General features: G+C 47.6%; 1 protein-coding gene across 1 annotated transcript in view; it reads left to right on the forward strand.

The window, feature by feature from the left end:
• UBE2G2 (ubiquitin conjugating enzyme E2 G2) overlaps nt 1-19,127 on the forward strand; it is a 30,778-nt gene continuing 11,651 nt past the window's right edge. The window contains exons 1-3 of the mRNA XM_045852484.1: nt 1-128; nt 13,756-13,791; nt 13,884-13,929. Coding sequence (XP_045708440.1) covers nt 86-128; nt 13,756-13,791; nt 13,884-13,929 — 125 coding nt within the window. The 5' untranslated portion in view covers nt 1-85. The remainder of the gene's footprint in view (nt 129-13,755; nt 13,792-13,883; nt 13,930-19,127) is intronic.

The raw sequence follows: 19,127 nt of genomic DNA on the forward strand, positions 1-19,127 counted from the left end.
TCCCCAGCGGCGACCCGGAAGCAACCGCGACGTCGGGCGGGAGGATACGAGCTCTTAGGCCCGACGGCACTGCTTAGCCGAGACGATGGCAGGGACGGCGCTCAAAAGGCTTATGGCAGAGTACAAACGTGAGTCCCGGGCCCATCCGCCGCCAACTCTCACACCCTCCTCCCTCCTCCCGCCCGGGTCCCCGCGCCCTCGGCCCCGCCCTGGGCCCCCGTTGGGCCGCTGCTCCTTGAGGCCTGGGTGGAGTGGGGGCTAGGAAAGCCGCCTGCGGAGCCCAGACTCCTCTCACCCACGGTGCCTCCCGGTTTGTTCGCAATTAGCAGCGAGTGAGCCGCAGTGGTCTCCAGTCGCCCTGCTCCGCTGTGCCTCCTCCTCCTCCTCGATGTGTCCGTAAGCTTGTACGGAGGATGCATTAAAGGGCAAAAGTGAACGTTACTGCTGCGCTGGTTCAGAAATATTTACAGTTACATTCAGCCATCAGCTTGCTGTTGGTGTTCGTCTTTGGCCCTTTTAGTCACTTGGACAATTCCCTAGTTCCAGCTTCGTCCACGTGCAGTGAGAGGAGGGGAGGAAAGCCTCAATTGCCTACCGAGAAGTTAAAAAAACTATTTTAAGAGAAAAAACGCACTGCGATGAGTCTGAGGTGACAGTTTAACTTTCGGTTTTCTCTTTAATAAGGGCATGGCGGTCTTCAACAGTGCCACCACCTGTTACTCTTCCTAGGTGGTGTTCACAAAACCTCGGTGCTTTCTTAGCCAGTAGATTTTTCTAATATTTGTGGGGAGCAAAGGAAGGAACGGGAACCTAGGAACGTTCCATATTCTACGATTTCATAGCAGTGTGCTCCCTTGGGAGGATCGCCTGTGATAAGTCCTGGCATGCCGTCGCATCGCACAGCTGGTGAGGCAAGGTGGCAGCCCCCTCGTGGTTAGGGACAGAAGGGCCTCTGGAGCTTCCACTTGTTAGCACTCTGACCTTGGCCTCGGCCCTTAACCCCTGCATTTTCCTTCCTTGGGAAGACGTGCTTCGCAGGGTACCTGATACGTAGCTCTCGATAATGTTAGCAGTTGTTGTTATAATTAGATGGACAGTGCCTTCAGAAGAGAGTTGACAGTAAACTGACATAATGAAGTCATACAAATAATGGGTAGATATGTGTGCAGCTCCACTTCCTGAGCCGTATCAGTGGCACTGTGCAGGGAGGGTCCCGTTTGGCGGGAGCAAATCAGAGTGTTACAGGTGCAGGGTCATTAACATAAACGCGTAAACAGTGCTCACCACCTAGTGTCCCCCATAGTAGGAACATGTATTTAAGAGAGAAATGGGAGCGGACCACACGGAGAGATGGTTCACTCTGAACAGAGGTTGGGGGAGAGGCTGGTGCCCTTGTCTCCATATGGGAAAGGTGCTGGCTTGTGGGGGGGTGTCAATGTGTAGGAACATTTAGCATTTCCTGTCACCCTGGTCTCTGTTTCTGGGTCTGTATTAGTTTGTTTTGCCCAGTCTCTAGACTTCAAGCAGGAATTACTTTCTCATTTCTGTAGAGAAGGAAGTATCTTAAGTTTAGGCTGCTGCTTCAATCCAGTCTTTGCATTATTCGGCTTTGCTGGAGAATAGCCCTAGAACTACAGAAAGTTAGTGGTGGTAGGACCTCAAATATGATTCTGTTTAGGCTTCTGATTTTACAGGAAATTGAATGAACAGAAGCAACATGATTTGCCTAAGTTCTTAAAAGCAGAAAAAAGAGAGAGCTGGGAAAAACCCCCAGATGTTTTCAGCTGGTATCTTTTCTTGAGGTTTTGTCTTCGTACATCAGTCTAGCTTTTCCTAGGGATAGCAGAGGTAGACTTGGGTATGAGTTTCTTGGGGTGGCCGAAATAAAGGAGCACAAGGTGGCTGGGTGGCTTAATGCCACAGAAATTTATTCTTTCACAGTTTTGATGGCCAGAAAGCCCAGATCAAGGTGTCAGAAAGGCCACGCTCCCTTCCAGGGCTCTGGGGAAGAGTCCCTTCTTGCCTGTTCCAGCTTCTGGTGGCCGCTGCAATCCTTCGTGCTCCTTGGCCTTTTCGTAGTGTAACTGCAGTCTCTGCTTCTGTCTTCACGTGGATGGCTGTCTCCCCCTCCTCTATACTTTGCTGGTCATCAGTTTAGGCCCCACCCCAGACTAGTATGACCTCATTCTACTGAGTGCATCTGCAAGGCCCCCATTTCCAGATAAGGTCATTTTCACGTATTTTGAGGGACATTATTCTACCCAGCACAGTATCTAATGGGAACCCCAGACTCACAGGTGTAAAACTGAGTCCCTGTTCTTGCATCATTGTTGCACCCCAACCCCATCTCAAGTGTTGGCAGCTTCTTTCTTCCTGTTTTGGAGGCTCAAAACATTGTGTCCATCCCGACTCTCACTTTCTTTTATATCCATCCGCAAGTAAATTGATGCCCTACTTCAGACTTCATCCGGAGTCCCGTGCGGGACCAAGCCAGTCCCCAGGCCTGGATGACCTCAGTCTTTACGGGTTTTCTACTTCTGCTCTTGCCTCACTTGGTTCTAGTTTTAAAACAGCAGAAAGTCAGATCATGTCACTGCCTAGCACCCTCGGCTGTAGTAAGAACCCAAGTCCTTGTCGTGACCTTTCAGGCTCGACATGCCCAGGCCCTCCTCTTGCCTCTCTGACCTCATCTACTCCTCTGCCCTGGCACCTTGCTCTCCAGCCCCGTCGGCCTGGCTGTCGGCACAGTCCTGTCTGGGCGCCAGCACTTGCTTTTCCTGGGTATCTTCATTGCTTGTGCCTGCTGCCCTGGAGAAGCTGTCCCTGAACCCCCAGCCTCAGCCCGTCCTTCCTGAACTGTCGTCTCTTCCTGTCATTAACCCTTCTTAGCTTTTCACAACATTTCGTGTTGTGAAATGTATTGTATGTGCAGAAGTATGTAAAATGTGTATGTTCATATGAAGAGTAAAATGAACGCTTGTAGCCAAGACAGCGAGCTTAAGAAATAGAAGGCTAGAGTGACTTAGGAATCTTTGTGCACCTTCTACCACCATGAGAAGTTACTGCCACTGAATTTTGTGTAAATTATTCTTTTTCTTCAGTTTTACCACTCAATGTACCTATAAACAACATATCACCTACCTTAGTCTGTTTGTGCTTAATAGAAACATAATTTTACCGTACATGTTCTACAGATCGAATATTTTGAAGCACGTAGCTGGAGTTCATTTTCACTGCCAAGTAGTGTTTTGTTTGACAGTGAGCCAAAGTTCATTACATCATTGCTGGGCATTTAGGTTATTTCCAGCATTTCATGATTACGTAGGTGGTGCTTCCAGGAACGTTTTGGTGCGGGCTGCAGGGCATGACGTGTTCCTGGAGCGCTCGTGTGAGCAGCTCGACGGGTTCTCGGCGTGTTGTTCCCATGTGCGGCGCATCACACGCTCGCTAACAGCTCGAAGCTGTGCAGCTGGCCTCTGTTTTCGTCGGCCGATGGGTGTGCTGGGATTTGTTGATCGTGATCATGAGCGAAGGTGAACATCCTGTCGGGTTTGGAGGCCGTTGTGTTTTTCTTCTGTGAAATGTTCATCCTGTCTTTTACCAGATTTCCGTAGGCTGGTTTGCCTTTTTCTTACGGATTTGTGGGAGTTCTTTATACGTTTCCTGTCCTTGGGTATATCTCCAGTCCTTTCTTGTTTATCTGTGTTACAGTCGTCTTATCCCTGTTTGTGATTCGTCCTTTCAGCCTTTGTGGTGGTGTTTCTTACAGCCACACTTGTTTCTAAAGCCCTTCATTGAAGTGTAATGGGCTTACATTAGGCTGGTGCATTTGGAGTGTACGTGCAGTGGATTCGGAGGTACGCACACCTGTGGAGCTGTCGCCACAATCAGGATGAGGAGCGTGACGACTGCCCTCTGAAGTCCCTCCCGCCTCTTCATAACCCAGCTCTCCCTTCCCCTCCTGGCCTCCAGGTCCCAGGCAGCATCTGGTCTGTTCTCCGTCACTGTAGATTGTTTTTGCCAGGCTCCTTTCGTTCCGCGTAATTATGTCGTGATCCATCCAAGTTGTCAGGCTGTAGTTGTTCATAGTGTGGTGTCTTATGTTCCTTTGTATTTCTGTGGTAGCAATTGTGACATCTTTTATTTCCAATTTTACTTACTGAAGTCCTCTTTTTTTTTTCTTGGTGAGTGTGGCTAAACGTTTGTCAATTTTACGTTTTCAAAGACCCAGTTCTTAGTTTTACTGATATTTTCTATTGTCTTTTTAGTTTCTTTCATTTATTTCTCCTCTAATCTTTGTTATTTCCTTCCTTCTGCTAATTTTGGGCTTCGTTTGGTTCTTTTTCTAATTCCTTGAGATGTTGATAAATGCTAGTTGTTTAGCTGAGGTTTTTCTTGTTTCTTAAAGTAGGCATTTTATTGCTACAAAATTTCCTCTTAGAACTGTTTATGTTGCATCCCACAAATTTTGGTATGTTCATTTCCATTTTCATTTGTCTCAGGGTATGTTTTGATCTCTCTTTTTATTTCTTCTTTGACCGATTGGTTGTTCACATGTTGTTTAATCTCCACATATTTGTGAATTTTCCGGTTTTCTTCATGTAATCAATATTTAGTTTTATACCCTGTGGGTGGAAAAGATGCCTGCTAAGATTTAAATTCTCTTGTTTTGTGGCCTAACACCTGATCTGTCTTAGGAAATACTCTATGGCACTTAAGAAGAATGTGTATCCTTTTGCTTTTGGGTGGGATGTTACGTAGATACTGGCTAAGTTCATCTATTTAATGCTGATGTTTCCTTATTTTCTTTCTGGATAATCTATCCATTGATGTAAGTGGGGTATTGAAGTCCTCTACTGTTACTGTATTGTGATGTCTCCCTTTAGGTCTGTGGATACTCCTTTTATGTATTTAGGTTTTCCTCTGTTGGATGCGTATGATTTCCACATGTGTCTTCTTGTTGGCTTGAACTCTATCATCATCTAACGCCCCCCTTTGTCTCTTATTACAGCCTTTTTTCCTATTTTTAAAAAGTCTGTTTTGTCTGATACAAGCAGAGCTTCTCCAGCTTTCTTTTGCTGACTGTTTGCAGGGAACATCTTTTCCTAGCCCTTCACGTCCAACCCGTGTGTGTCCTCACGTTAAGTCGAGTCTGTTGTAGGCAGCAGGTCCACCTGGACCTGGGTTTTCTTATCCATTTGGCCTCTCCCTGTCTTTTGATTAGATAATTTAGTCCATACACATTTAAAGTAATTACTGAGAGCCACATGCTTATTGACACTTTATTCATTGTTCTCTGGCTGTTTTTGTGCTGTAGTCTTCTCTGTTCCTTCTCTTGTTCTCTCTCTTTGTGGTCTGATGACTGTCTTCAGTGGTATGCTTAGATTCCTTTCTCTTTGCTTTTGGCAGGTCTCTCACAGGTTTGCTTTATGGTTGCCACAAGGCTTATATATAACAGCCTATATTTATAACAGTATGTTTTATGTTGATAATTAAGTTTTATCACATTTTAAAGCTCAACATTAGTTCTCTCCTCACTGCCACATTTTGTTTTTGATGTCACATTTTACATCTTTTATCTTGTGTATCATTTAACTAGTTATTCTTATAGTTTTTTCACTGCTTTTGTTGTTTAACCTTTATACTAGCTTTGTAAGTGATTATTACGATACCTTTATTATGTATTTACTTTTCCAATGAGTTATTCTTTTATATGTGTTATTGTTGCTAACACCTTTTCTTTTTCAGTTTGAAGAAGTTCTTTTATTTCTTAGAACATCTGATTTGGTGGTGATGAATTTCTTCAGCTTTTGCTTGTCTCAGTACTGTTTCTCCTTTACTGATGAATGGTAACTTTGCTGGGTAGATTATTCTTGGTTTTCAGGTTTTTTCCCTTTCAGCCTTTTGAATATATCATGCCACTCCCTTCTGGTGGGCAAAGTTTCTGCTGAAAAGTCTGCTGTTAGTCTCATGGGGGGGGGCCCTGTATGCAAACAGTTTTCTCTTGCTACTTTTAATAGTCTTCTTGATTTAACTTATAACACTTTAATTATAATGTGTCTTGGTGCGTTTCTTTGGGTTTCTCTTATTTGGAACTATCTGGGCTTCCAGGATCGGGGTGTCTATTTTCTTTTCAGGGTTAGAGGAGTTTTTACTTCTTTTTATTTTCTTCTTCTTTATTTTTATTTTCGACACTATTACAGATGTCCCCATTACTCCCCCCTCCCCTGTTTGCCCGCCTCCATGTCCCCCACCACCGTTATCTCTTCAAATAAGGTTTCTTCCCCTTTCTCTCTTCTTCTGGGAGCCCAAGGATGCGAATGTTAATCCATTTGATCTTGTCTCATAATTCCCTTAAACTTCACTTCTTTCCTGCTTTTCGCTGTTCTGATTGGGTGTTTCACTACCTTGTCTTGGAGCTGACTTATCTTTTCTTCTGCTCCATCTAGTCTGCTGTTGAGCCCTTCCAGCGTATTTTTTGAGGGCAGTTATTGTGTGTGCGTGCGTGCGTGCATGCATGTGCGCGTTTAGCTCTGTGACTTCTGTTTGGTATTTTCTGTTTCTCTTCTCTTTGTTGAAGTTCGTTCTTTGTTCATCCATTTTCCTCCCCAGTTTGGCGAGATCTTTATGACTGTTACTTTGAACTCATTATCAGGTAGATTACTTACCTCTGTTTAATTAAGGCTTTTTCTGAAGTTTATCTTGTTCTTTCATTTGCAGAATATTTCTCTGTTTTTCATTTTGCTTGACTCTGTGTTTGGTTTCAATACAGTAGATGAAACAGTCACCTCTCCCATCCTGAAGGGGAGTGGCCTCACGGAGAAGATGAACGTTGGCATTCAGCCCTGCCTCGGCTCTTGGTTGTCTCTCAGATCTTTGTGCTTGTGCAAGCCGCAGTAGGGGGTGTGCCAAGACCTGTCGGCGTCCCAGAGGGGAAGATCTCACCCCTGGATCTGGGTTGATTGTAAGCCAGACCCTCAGGCAGCAGCTTTTAGAAGTATGCAGATGTATAAAGTCCTGTGGGACGGCACGGATCAGCCTCGCCGGCCACCAGAGCCAGGCAGTCTGGAGGTGTCCCTTGGCTGGAAGTCTTAGAGACTGTGGCTCCGGGCGAGTGTATCTGGGTGTAACTGGAGCTGGAGCAAGGCAGAGGGAGAGTGCCAAGATGGCATCCACAGCCCAGGTTCCTTGAGAGCAGCTACCGTATTTTGCCATGTATAATGCGCACCCGTGTTTTAGTATTAATTCCCATGTATAATTGGAATTAGTACTACCCATGTATAATGCACATCCTTATTTTTCCCTCAAAAATTTGGGCAAGACATGTACATTATACACGGGAAAGTATAGTAAGGAGGCCACTAACTGTGTGCAGACCTGAAGGCTGCCCCTCAGGCCGCAGCTCCAGGACAAGCAGAGAAGCCCCCTTCATGGCTGGGGTGTGCCTCAGTCCAGGTCTCTGCAATGCCCTGGGGCACCTGGGGGTTATACGAATCATAAAGGAGTAGGGTAGCCTGCCTAGGATCATCTCTTTGATTGCCAGTCTTGTGGGACCCAAGAATGCAACTCCTGCCACCACAGCAAAGTGACCAAGGGGCAGGCCTTTGCAGCCACAAGAACCAGAGCATGCTTAAAGCTCCCCTCCAAGCGACGCTGGCACTCTGGAGCTCAGCGGAGGGTGAGTGTGATGCTAGCACCTGCCTTCTGTGGTCTCCCGTCTGGGTCTCCGGAGAGGAGTGCAGTTCAGTTAGAAGCCTGCCTCACAGGCTGCAGCCGTGATGACTTGCTAATAGTCCTTCACAGGAACACCAAGTTCTTGGGTCTGTTGCCTCTTGCTGTGATCGGGGGTGGCAGCTGTTCGAGAGCTCTTTCCCTGTTGTTACACTCTGAGGGACCCAGGAGTGTAAGCCCCACTGGCCACCAGAGCTAGGTGATACAGAGGTATTGCCTGGCAGCATTTGCAAAAATTGGGGTGCCAGATTAGGGTATGACCTCTTTTCTGGGTGACTCCGATTATTATAGTCCCATGTGACCAGGAACACAAGGTCCCCTGGCTTCCAGAGCCAGACAGGCAAGAGGCACCCCCTGTGCGGCAGCTGCAAAAACTGGGGCACCAGGCATGTGGTGAGGCTCCCTTCCAGGAGATGCTGGTGTTCCGGAGCAGGGCCGTTTTTCTCTGTGTGCCTGGTGTGTAGTCACCACTCAGCCAGCCTTTAGGGTTTTTTTTTTTCCTAAAGAGGAAATTGTTTCATATGTGTTAAGTGTGTGTCTGTTCAGGGTAGTGAGCTGAAGATCTTTCTAAGTCACCATCCTCTTATTGTGGTTTTAATTTGCTTTTTCGTAGTGACCAGTGACACTGAGTATCATTTCATGTGTTTATATGCCATCCATAACATCTTTTTGAAGATGTGTCCTGAGTGTTTTGCTCATGTTTCAGTTTGTTTTATTAAGTTGTAAGAACTCTTTGTATAATCTCCTGGGGCCTGATCTTCTCTTAAGGACACCCGTCGGGTCGCATTAGAGTCCCTCCAGTCACCTCAGTTGTTGACCTGAGTCCGCGTTACACGCTTCCCCCCGCTTCGCTTTTTCATTGGACACGTCCTGTGCTGGTGCACAGAGGGTTCGTCCTTCCGTTTTACCGCTGCTGCAGGTGTCCTCTCGGCGGGCAGAACATAATTTGACAGGTCCCCTATGGATGGTCTTTGGGTTGTTTCCAGTTTTTGCTGTTACACGTGGTCCTGAAATGAACAGCCTTATGCGTGTTTCTTTCCTTACGTTTACCAGTGTTTCTGTGGGATAGATTCTGAGACATGGGATTGCTGGGTCAGGGGGTAGATTTGTATTTCACTTCTTGTGGCAGCTATTTTTCAAGGTACTTTTAAAAAATGCTGTTAACAACCGAACATTGTCAAGGGACCAGTGGCATGGTGTTTTCAAATTCCTCTGACATTGTTAAGATTTGTTTCTCTTTTTGAAGTTGTTTTTAATCTGTAAACATGACCCTGTATAGTTGTGTGCAGTCTAGCGCACGCCCTCCACTGGAGCATTGGGTGGCTGCAGTCCTGCACCCACCAGCAGATGCCACTGTTGAATAAGAGTGCCGGTGGGAAGGCTGCTGGACGCGGGATGCAGTTTAGACAGCCCTGTGCCTCTCCCCAAAGGGAGGGCAGCACGGAGGGAAGTTCCAAGGGGAAACTCCACAAATGAAGAAGAAAGCCAGCTCCTTTTGGTGTGCGATCCCATTAAAATCATTGGTGTAATTATTCCTCTGTGTTGCTCTCAGGCACTCGACTCCCACTCCCATCCACATTGCCCCCGCCTGCCTCTCTGGCTCCCCTACGCCCGCTGCTCTTAGCAAGTTATAACCATCTGCCTTAGCCTGTTGTTTGCTTTTTGTTCTTCCAGAAAGGCTATTTGACTTAGAGAAATCAGGTGAGATTTGGGATGACTAGGGCTATAAAGCCTGGTGAGTTGGGTCCTGGGGTTACTTCCCCCATTCTGCTTCTGTGAAGAGATACAGACAGTGGCTGGCAGAGTCTGTCTTGCCAAATCCAAGGGTCTTGGCCCTGCTGGTAATTGACCTCATTTGCCCTTGGTTTTTCCCTCCTTGAAATACTTAATGCACTTGGCATTTGGGAGCAGCACTTGCTAGTGTTACTCCACTGGCCTCCCCTAACATCGGCTGTCTCTTCCTCTTCCCCTTCTTGGTGCTGGCGCACTCTGGGTAACAGACCTGTCTCTCTTCTGTCCCTTTACCTGTCTACTGGATCCACGTTTTCCCACAGGTGTTACTAGTATTTTGAGTATAATTTTTCCTTGTATGGGACTTGTTTGTGGCAGAATGTTAAGTATTCCTGGCCCTTTTCCTACCAAGTGGCAGCAGTGTCCCCGAGTCACTGTGCAGCCCAGAAGCGGCCCCCTGTGGAAACACTGCGCTGGAGAGCCCCTTCAGGCCCCGGTCTCCGCACGCCGTAGCTCCTCACTTTCCTTCTCCGACTTCCACCCTCCCTGGAGCTTCAGAACCACCTCTGCTTGTCTGCTTACTGTTGTCTCAGCGCGAGAACTTCCCTGTTCCAGCCCAGTGCGGGCGCCACGACTCACTCAGTCCAGTGAGGGTGGCACCACTCACTCAGTGGTGTGGACCCCTCGTTTATCCTCACGTGGCACATCGGCTTCATCAGCAAGCCCTGTCACCTCTGCCTGTGGACGAGACCCCAGCCTTCTCATTCATTACCACTTTCACAGTTGACCTGTGGCGTCATCTTCCCTGCTGGGACTGTTGCGGGAACAGCTTTTAAACTATTTAGTAGCTTGAAATATAACCAACAAAGAAAAGTACAAGGAACGACACATTCCGCTCAGGGATTCTCAGAGTGAGCACCAGCAGCCGGGGGACAGCCCTCTAGAGCCCCACGGTGTGGGCCCCCGCCCCCAGGCAGCTCTTCTTTGTAAGAGGGTCTCCTCGTTGTTTGGCTTTGCGTTTCCACCAAAGCGTGCATCCTTAATCGCTGTAGATCAGCTTTGCCTGCTTATTAACACATGTAATCTATCTGTAAACGTACTTGTGTATTCTGTGTTGTGTGTATATTCTATGTTGTGTATGTGTATACATACACAGTGTTCTATATAGTATTTAGGTCTGTGTACTTGTGCACAAAGTAATGTGTGTAGCTGTGTGTCATTTTTGTTTGTTTTTTTTTTCCGATGCTTTTAGAGAGAGAGGGAGGGAGAGAGAAACATCAATGTGAGAGAGAAGCGTCAATTGGTTGCCTTCTGTACTTGCTTGGACCAAGGCTTGAACCCACAATTTGGGTATGTGTCCTGGTCAGGAATTGAACCTGCAACCATTTGGTTATAGGATGCTGCTCCAACCAACTGAGCCACACTGGCTAAGGCCCTTCTACGATTGAGAAGATATTTGGGTTTGTTTTTCGGCCATTATAAATAATGCTGCTGTAAATATGCAGTATATATTCAATGGAATATTATTGAGCCATAAAAAGAAGGAAATCTTACTCTTTGCTCCAACATGAATGGAGCTTGAGGAGCATTCTGCTAAGTGAAATAAATCAGAGAAAGACAAATACTATATAATCTCATTTATATGTGGAACCTTAAGAAAACCCAAAAGTGAACTCCTAGATACAGAGAACAGATTGGTGGTTGTATAGGTGGGGGGTGTAGGGTGGGTGAAATGGGTGAAGGAGGGTCAAAAGGTACAAATTTGCAGTTATAAAATAAGTTCTCGGGTTAATGTACTGCATTACATGTAATGACCTTAGTTAATAATACTGTACTGCATCTTTGAAAGTTGCTGAGGGAGTAGATTTAAAAAAAAAAATTGTAACTATGTGTGTTGATGGATGTTTACTGGAGTTATTTCATTTATCACTTTCCAATATATATATATGTAAATATTGACTCACTCTTGTACACCTGACACTAATGACCCTGTTACATCTTTTGCATCTCAGTTTAAAAAAAAGAACAAGAGAGACAACTCATCTCCAGTATCATTTCCCCAGCAAGGCCTGCCTTGGCTACCTCGGTGTATCTGTCACTTACTCTGCCACATTCTTCACTACACTCACTAATATCTGAAACTCGTCTGATTTATGTTTCCTTGTTCATTACCTGTCTTTGTTCACTAGAACAAAAGCTCATTTAAGGGGGGGGGGACCTTGTCTGTATCTTTCACCACTACATCTCCACTGCCTAGGATACTGCTTGGCAGAGAAAAAGTGTACTGGTAATCGATAATATGTTGATTGATATTTGATAAGTGGTTGGCCAGTTCTAGTCATACTGGCCAAGGAGCTCTTCATGGCTTGTGTAGCTCCTCAGAGCTTCAGCTGTGACCAAAATGCAAATGTAAAGAGAAGAAATGTCACCTGGAGTTGAGTGCTTTTGTGATTAGAATGGTTAATTGTGTACTTTCCAGTACATAAAATTATATAGCAAGATAGAGGCATACGCAATCTTCTAAACCAGTTAGAGCACTATTTCCAGGGCAGCAGAGGAATATTTAAATTGTTCTTTTTCTGTAAGATTTAGGGCCATTGAATGCTCACTTGCTTAAACTAGTAAGTATCCCGGTCCACATATACTCTGCTCTTCAAGGAGTATGCCAAAATGTTACATCTCAAACCCTGTAATTATTCCAGGGACACTTTACCTGTTATTTCCTCATATTTTTCAGAGGTGTATTCATAGGAGGTTGTTACAATTTGCTGTAAGTTGCTCTGCACAGAAGCATGTTGTTTGCTACTGAGAATCTGAAGCTCTTCTGAGTGATGACATCAGCAAGCGAAGGAAAAGGTTATTAGACATGTCTCTTGGTGCACATATGCTTACATATGTGTTTGTGCTCCTGAGAGGAGTTGCTGGGTCATAGTAGGTGACAGCACCCTCATTTCCAAACTAGCAATCTGCCGTCCTCCCAGCAGGAGTCCGGGTAGTAAGTGTCCATGGCTCTCTGTCCGCATGGACACTTCTTACTGTCGGTTTTCTAAACAGTGGTGGCTGGGTCATTCTGGTGGGACGGCACTGCCTCGCCGTGATTCCGTGATTTTAGTTTGCGTTTCCCTGTAGTTAATGAGGTGGACGCCTTCTCAGGTTTATTGACTGTGTGTGTGTGTGTGTGTGTGTGTGTGTGTGTGAGAGAGAGAGAGAGAGAGAAGTGCTCGTTCAGTTCTTGTGCGTGACTCTTCTCGTGGATTGTTTTGTATTTTTATTGATTTGTAAGGTGTTCTTTAAAAGTTCAGGTGTTTGCCCTTTGTTGCTTATATCTGTTGCAAATATCATCTTCCTCTGGGGCTTACCTTTTTGCTCTCTTAAATATGCCTTACAAGTTAAAATGACATATCTTAGTGGCAGTTCCTACGTGACAGAGCTGGGCCTCAGGTTTTTCATCGACTGCTAATCTCAAGTCGCTGAGCGGCGCCGCTGCTGTGGACTTGTTTCGCCCTGGGTCTGCTGTCAGTGCTGAAGCCGGATGTTCTGCGGAGCCTCGTCTCCATGGGGCTCGTAGATGCGCAGTGATGACCGCGCCTGGCAGGTGGGCCGTACGGTGCTCGATGCCCTTGCTTCGGAGTCAGGCTTTTGAAGCCTCAGCCCTGGTCACATCTCTAGTTTGTCTCCGAGTGACAGGAGATACCTTTCAGTTGGAAAATAATATACTGTGTTTGAGTTATGGGCTTTAATCAGAATAACCAGCAACCCTGACTGGCATGGCTCCGTCGGCTGCACGTTGTCCTACAAAACAAAAGGTTGCTGGTTCAGTTCCTGGTCAGGGCGCATGCCTGGGTTGCAGGCCAGTCCTTAGTTGGGGCGCGTGCAAGAGGCAGTTGATTGATACATCTCTCACACACTGATGTTTCTCTCCCTCTCTTTCCCCCACTCTTCCCTCTCTCTGAAAAGAAATAAATAAAATCTTTAAAAAATATATCTGGAAAAAAAAATAACCAGCAGGAGTACTTTGGGAAGACGGTTAAATCTTTTTGTGTGTTTCTTCATTTCTCAAATGAAGGGGTGTCTAGCACTAAAATCCTGCTTTTTTGCTGGTATAAAGAACTGGTCACATAGTCTTTATCAGAAATGTAACTGGAGCAGGAATCCACTTTGTACAAAGAATTTTGATCTGCTAATATGTATACTATATAATTTACAATTTGTATACTTTTTACAGTTGTTTTGTTAAAATGCCAATATAATATTCATTCTGTTTCATAATGGTTTTACTTTTTAATTTTATAGAATTAACACTGAATCCTCCGGAAGGAATTGTGGCAGGTGAGGTACTAAAGTTAATCTTTTTCTAATTTACTTCTAATAGCTAAAGTTGCCTTCAGAGTAACAATGTGGATATTTTTCTTTTCCTGCAGGCCCCATGAATGAAGAAAACTTTTTTGAATGGGAGGCATTGATCATGTAAGTTAATCATACATGTTGTTAGTCGTAAGACTCTACTGGAAATCCGATCTGTCCATCATATTTGGCAGAGCGGCTGTGCTCAGAGGTATTGACTAGAAAAAGGGCTAGGCGTGTCTCTGAAATGTAGCTCTTCCCTGGTCCACTATTCTAAGGGCCACAGATAACACAAATGTTTATCCAGAAGAAATGAAAGTGTTTCCTTAGCACCAGTAAAAGGTTTAGTGAGCATAATGTGTTTGCACAGCTTTGAAATAGCAAATGTGCAATGTTCTGTGCTGTGCTGAGTTAGCTTTGACTAGCATGCGTGGCCTCTGCTCCAAGAAGTCCTGAGAGCTGCAGCTTTGAGGTGGGACAGGCTCCTTCCTGGGGGGTCACCACCCTGCCTATGCACCAGGACTGGAACCCCTCTGGCCCCTACCCCCTACCCCTCATCGCCTCTCCTTCCTCTGTGTGTCTGGTCTGGCCTTCCATTGTCCCTGACCAGGAAACATGCTCTGTTCCTCTGGGCTGACTAGCGCTGCTCCTCCTACCCCGTTCTAGAAAGATTGTGACCGGATTGCATGGTGTTTCCCGTCCAGTGATGTTGCTTAAAAAACGACAGATAGGCCTCTGATTCTAGAGTCTTCTATGGTGCTGTGACCCAGGCTCACTGCTTGTCTTCTTTTTACCTGCGATGTGCAATTTTCAGCTATTCTTGGACTTAGTGTATTTCAAGAAAATGTGGTCAGGTAACATTTAGGGAGTTGAGATTTATAATCAGCCCCTCAGTTTTCTCATTAGTGAGATGAGGTCCCATTGGATGCAGTGCCCCATGGGGAGGGACCGGCAGAGGCGTGAAGTTACTGCCACAAGTGTGAACCCTGGTTTCGGGATATAGTTCTCACCATCATCAGACTTGCTGGATTTGCCCGGTGCTTGTACGCCACTAATTCCTAGTACTTACCTGTCAGTCTGAGAGAAGTTGCTGCCAGCTGCTGCCTGTGAGGTGAGATTAATGTGTGAAAGTTGATGTGAAGGTGAGTTTGAAAAGCAAAGTACTGCCCTGGCTGGCGTAGCTCAGTGGCTTGAGCACAGGCTGCGAACCAAAGCATCGCAGGTTCGATTCCCAGTCAGGGCACATCCCTGGGTTGCAGGCCACGGCCCCAAGCAACCGCACATTGATGTTTCTCTCTCTCCCCCTCCCTTCCCTGTCTAAAAATAAATAAATAAAATTTAAAACAAAGAAAAGCAAAATACTTTAAAAGTCAGTAAACAGTCTCCAGAGACAGCATAGCATGCTGATGTTTTCCTGATCGTTCGTGATGCCGTCATGGCTTGGGTCCGTGATACCCACAGTTTCCTGGGTCTCGGTGTTTCTGGCATGCGGGTGTCTTCCAGCCTGTGTCTGCGTCCACGCGGCACTGAGTCTTTCCCTCCCGCCGCAGCGAGGAGTGGGTCAAGGGCTTCCGGTCAGAGGTGACCTGCGTGCAGTGGGCCGCAGCGCTGTGCACTCCTGTTAGCCTAGCTTTTTAAGTTTTTAAAAATATTTTATTTATTTATCTTTAGAGAGAGGGGAAGGAAAGGAGAGAGAGAAACATCAGTGTGTGGTTGCCTCTCATGCGTGACCCCCACTGGGGGCCTGGCCTGCAACCCAGGCATGAGCCCTGACTGGGAATCGAACCAGTGACCCTTTGGTTTGCAGGCCGGCACACAATCCACTGAGCTACGCCAGCCGGGGCTGTGTTTTCGAAGAAACAGGAGATCACGCTGTAGGAACTTGCTGTGTACCCTGCTTTTCTCATTCACTCTTCCACCCGCTCTCCTCGGTGCTCACACGGACACACACGCCTGCCACCAAGCAGCAGGCTGGGTTGCGGGGGCAGGTTTTTGGGAGGCCTCTCTGAGTGCGGAGGTCCCCGGGCACCTGATCGGCCCTTTGTCTCTACAAGACAATGGCTACGCACAGGCACGAGACTATTTAAAAGCCCTTAAAGGGACACATGAGCCTTTCACTTTGGTTTTTTTCATAGTATTTATTGTTAAAAATCTGTTAGGGTAACTATTACTAATTTTAGATAAACAATATAAAATTAAATCAATATTTTGAGAACCTGTCTTAAAAAGTAATTAGAACTATTTTTTAGGTAGAGCACTTTTGTGTTTGAATAAGGCTTTTGCTTTAGTGTGGAATTCCCCGGCTGCAGGATCTGGTGAGTTTGTGGGTTTTGGTCCCGTTCCAGACCCTTTCACAAACAAGAGGCCGTTCACCAGTGTGCTGAAAACATCTATTAAGGAATTAACTGTCCTCTCGCTGGTTCGGCTCGCCCTCTTGTCTTGGCAGACAGCTGGCTGAGTTTCCCTCCTTAGCGATGGGCTCTCTTTTCTTCCTTTTTATTCTTTGACCATTCCCAGGGTTTCTTCCATCCTCTCGTGTTCATAAAAGCCACACTTGTCTCATTTTCTAGAGTCCGCAGCTTCCCTAGGGGGCCTCCACTTAGCTGTGCCAGGAAGAAAACATCATTTCACACGTTCCAGACACAAATACCGAGCGCCTGTCACTCGGGCCCTTGTCGCTGATACAGGCCTGTCAGGGGCGACCCCAGGTCTCCACCCTGAAAGGACAAGAGTGAGGGCCTGGGGTGGGAGCGCAACACACTGACAAACAGGGAAGAGTTGAATAACAGACGCGCCACAGCCTTTCCTCTAAATCACTCTCAGGGCTCTCTGTTGAGCCCGTGTTGGTGTTGGGGCCTACCACTCAGTGGGAAGGGCGGGGCTTCCTGGTGGCCCCAGGGAGGTGGGCAGCAAGGCCGTGTGGCTGCCATGGCTTTACGGTCTTGAGCCAGTCACTGCCTCTCTGACCGCCACTTACCTGGGTCAAAACAAAGAGGTCCGGCATCCTTGGAGACCTGCAGCCTGATGTTTCAGTCTCTGGCTTCATGAGCTCGCTGGCCCCGGCCGTGGTGTGGGGCGCTGTCTGAGCCCTCTACTGTGGGGGGCGAACATGCTCTTTCAGAACCCTTTGGCGGGACAGAGAGCTCTGTGGTGCAGGCCAGCCATTTGTCCTCAGTGGCTGGAAAAAGCATGAAGTACCTTGGAATTTTGCCACCCTGTTTCTGTCTAGCCCCAGCATTCTCAGAGCAGCTGGTGACCTCCTTGCCCGGTCTGTGGCCTAGCTGCTGTTCCCTGTCCAGACCAGGGGGATCTGTCCACTGTGGTAGAATGACAAGGTCTTCCCCTTCGAGAATGGTTGGCCACCTCAGCTGACTCGCCCCCGTGTTACTGTGGCAGGTTCAGGGCTGAGCTGCGTTACAATCGTGGGTGTGAGGATTCCAGGCTGTCGTTTCCCTAGGGCCATGCCTGGCTCACACCAGGTGTGAGCATCATGGTCACAGCTGCCGCCCTCAGGCTTTCTCGTGTCCAGAGCACTGTCACAGAGCGTCTCTCGTGGGTGTTGTGCCCACTGAAATAAACCCAAGACGCTAAAGTAGATGCTTACAGTGTGTATTGTGTGCTCTCTGACCCAGCAGTCCCGACCCCGGGCACTTCTTCCTCAGAAGTGCTGTGCGGGTCTCGTGTGAGGACGTTCCCTGCAGCATGGCCGCAGTGATGCGGGCGCGTCATGGTTCGGTGCGATTCACGGTCACCCGTGTACCGGGATGCCACGTGGCTCGGCAGAGGTTCAGGCAGAGTCACATAGTGGCCTAGAGAGGGGTCCCGGTGGTTATGGAGCAGAAGCAGCAAACTAGGGAACAACAGGCCTAGGCCAGTGTTGTTCCCCGGGTTGTTTTTCCCCGTGGGACATGTGGCAGTGTCCGGGGACACTGTTGGTTTTCACAGCTGAGGGTAGGGGCCTCCACTGCTGGCATCTGGTGGGACACTGCTGGGCGCCCCGCAGCGTGCACGGTGGCTCCTACACTCGGCGTGGGGTGTCTGGCCCAAGACGCTGCTGTGCCGAGGTCGAGGTGCCCTGGTATGGCATGTGGCCTTGTCCCCCAGGGTCAGGTTTTCCACAGCTTTGTTGATATGTAATTTACACGCTGTAAATTGCCCTGTATTAAGTGTGCAAGTCAGTGAATTCAGTGAGTACATGAGCTCTGTGACCACCCCCACAGTCCAGTTGTAGAGCACTTCCAAGAAGGCCCTCACGCCCACGTGCAGGCAGCCCCCACCGAAGCCACAGCCGCAGGCAGCTCTGCTCTGCTTTCGGACTTAATAGACCTGCCTTTTCTGGACTTCTGCTGCTGCACTGCAAAGGGAATCACAAACTATCTAGCCCTCTGTGTCTGACTTCTGGGACTCAGAGTACTGCGTGGATTGAGTTCTTCCTCCGTGCTGCAGAGTGTTAGTGGTTCTTCTCTTTTTGTTGCCGAGTGTGTCCCGCTTTGTGACGGGCCACATCTGGCATGTCCACTCACCAGCTGACGGACACTTGGGTGTCACTGTGTTTGGGCTGCAGTGCTGCCGTGAACTGTCTGTGTGGACACGCATTTCTATTTCTCTTGGCCAGGTACGCAGGAGTGGAGTTGCTGGAGGGTAGAGTACATCTGTGTTGGATGTTTTAAGATAAAACAGTGAAACTGTTTTCCACGGTAGCTTACCCCATTTTACGTTTCCACCAGCAGCACGAGGGTTTTCTTTTCTCTGCTTTCCCTGGACTTGGTGTCGTCTGGTTCCAGCTGCCCCGCTGGCTGTGACGTGGGGCCTCACTGTGGATTTGATCTGCTGTTCCTTGGGGGATGAATGTGTTGACTCTGCTGTGACGCTGGCATCCTCACGGCCTGCCAGGCTCTGTTGGGGACCCTTCTGGAAGCGGAGAGAGTTTATGAAGCGGAGTGCTTTTCTTTGTTGTGCCCGAGGTGGTTGTAGAGCATAACTCCCTTAGCGATCCAGTTCAAGTTTAAGTATTAATGAATGGGTTTGCAATCTCTGTTATTTAAACCCTTGTCATGTGTATGAGGCATTTTGTTCGTGCACTGTGACAGACCTGAAAAGGGGAATCGAAAAGACAGTTTTTTCACCACCTGCCGCAGCTGGAGAGTCATGTGGGCCGCGGTGCTGGGACACGCCTGAGCGCAGGTGGCTCACACCAGGTGTGCCGAGCTCCGACGGTGATCAGTTGTCACGGATGGCGCGGAATTGGGGTGCCGGGGCTCTGGGCAGTGGCAGCAGGCAGCTGTCCCCCACACGGAGCGGGCACTGTGAACGGTGGTTAG

This window comes from Phyllostomus hastatus, unplaced genomic scaffold (assembly GCF_019186645.2).
Source record: "Phyllostomus hastatus isolate PE091 unplaced genomic scaffold, TTU_PhHast_1.1 phas_contig_948, whole genome shotgun sequence".
Lineage (NCBI taxonomy): Eukaryota > Metazoa > Chordata > Mammalia > Chiroptera > Phyllostomidae > Phyllostomus > Phyllostomus hastatus.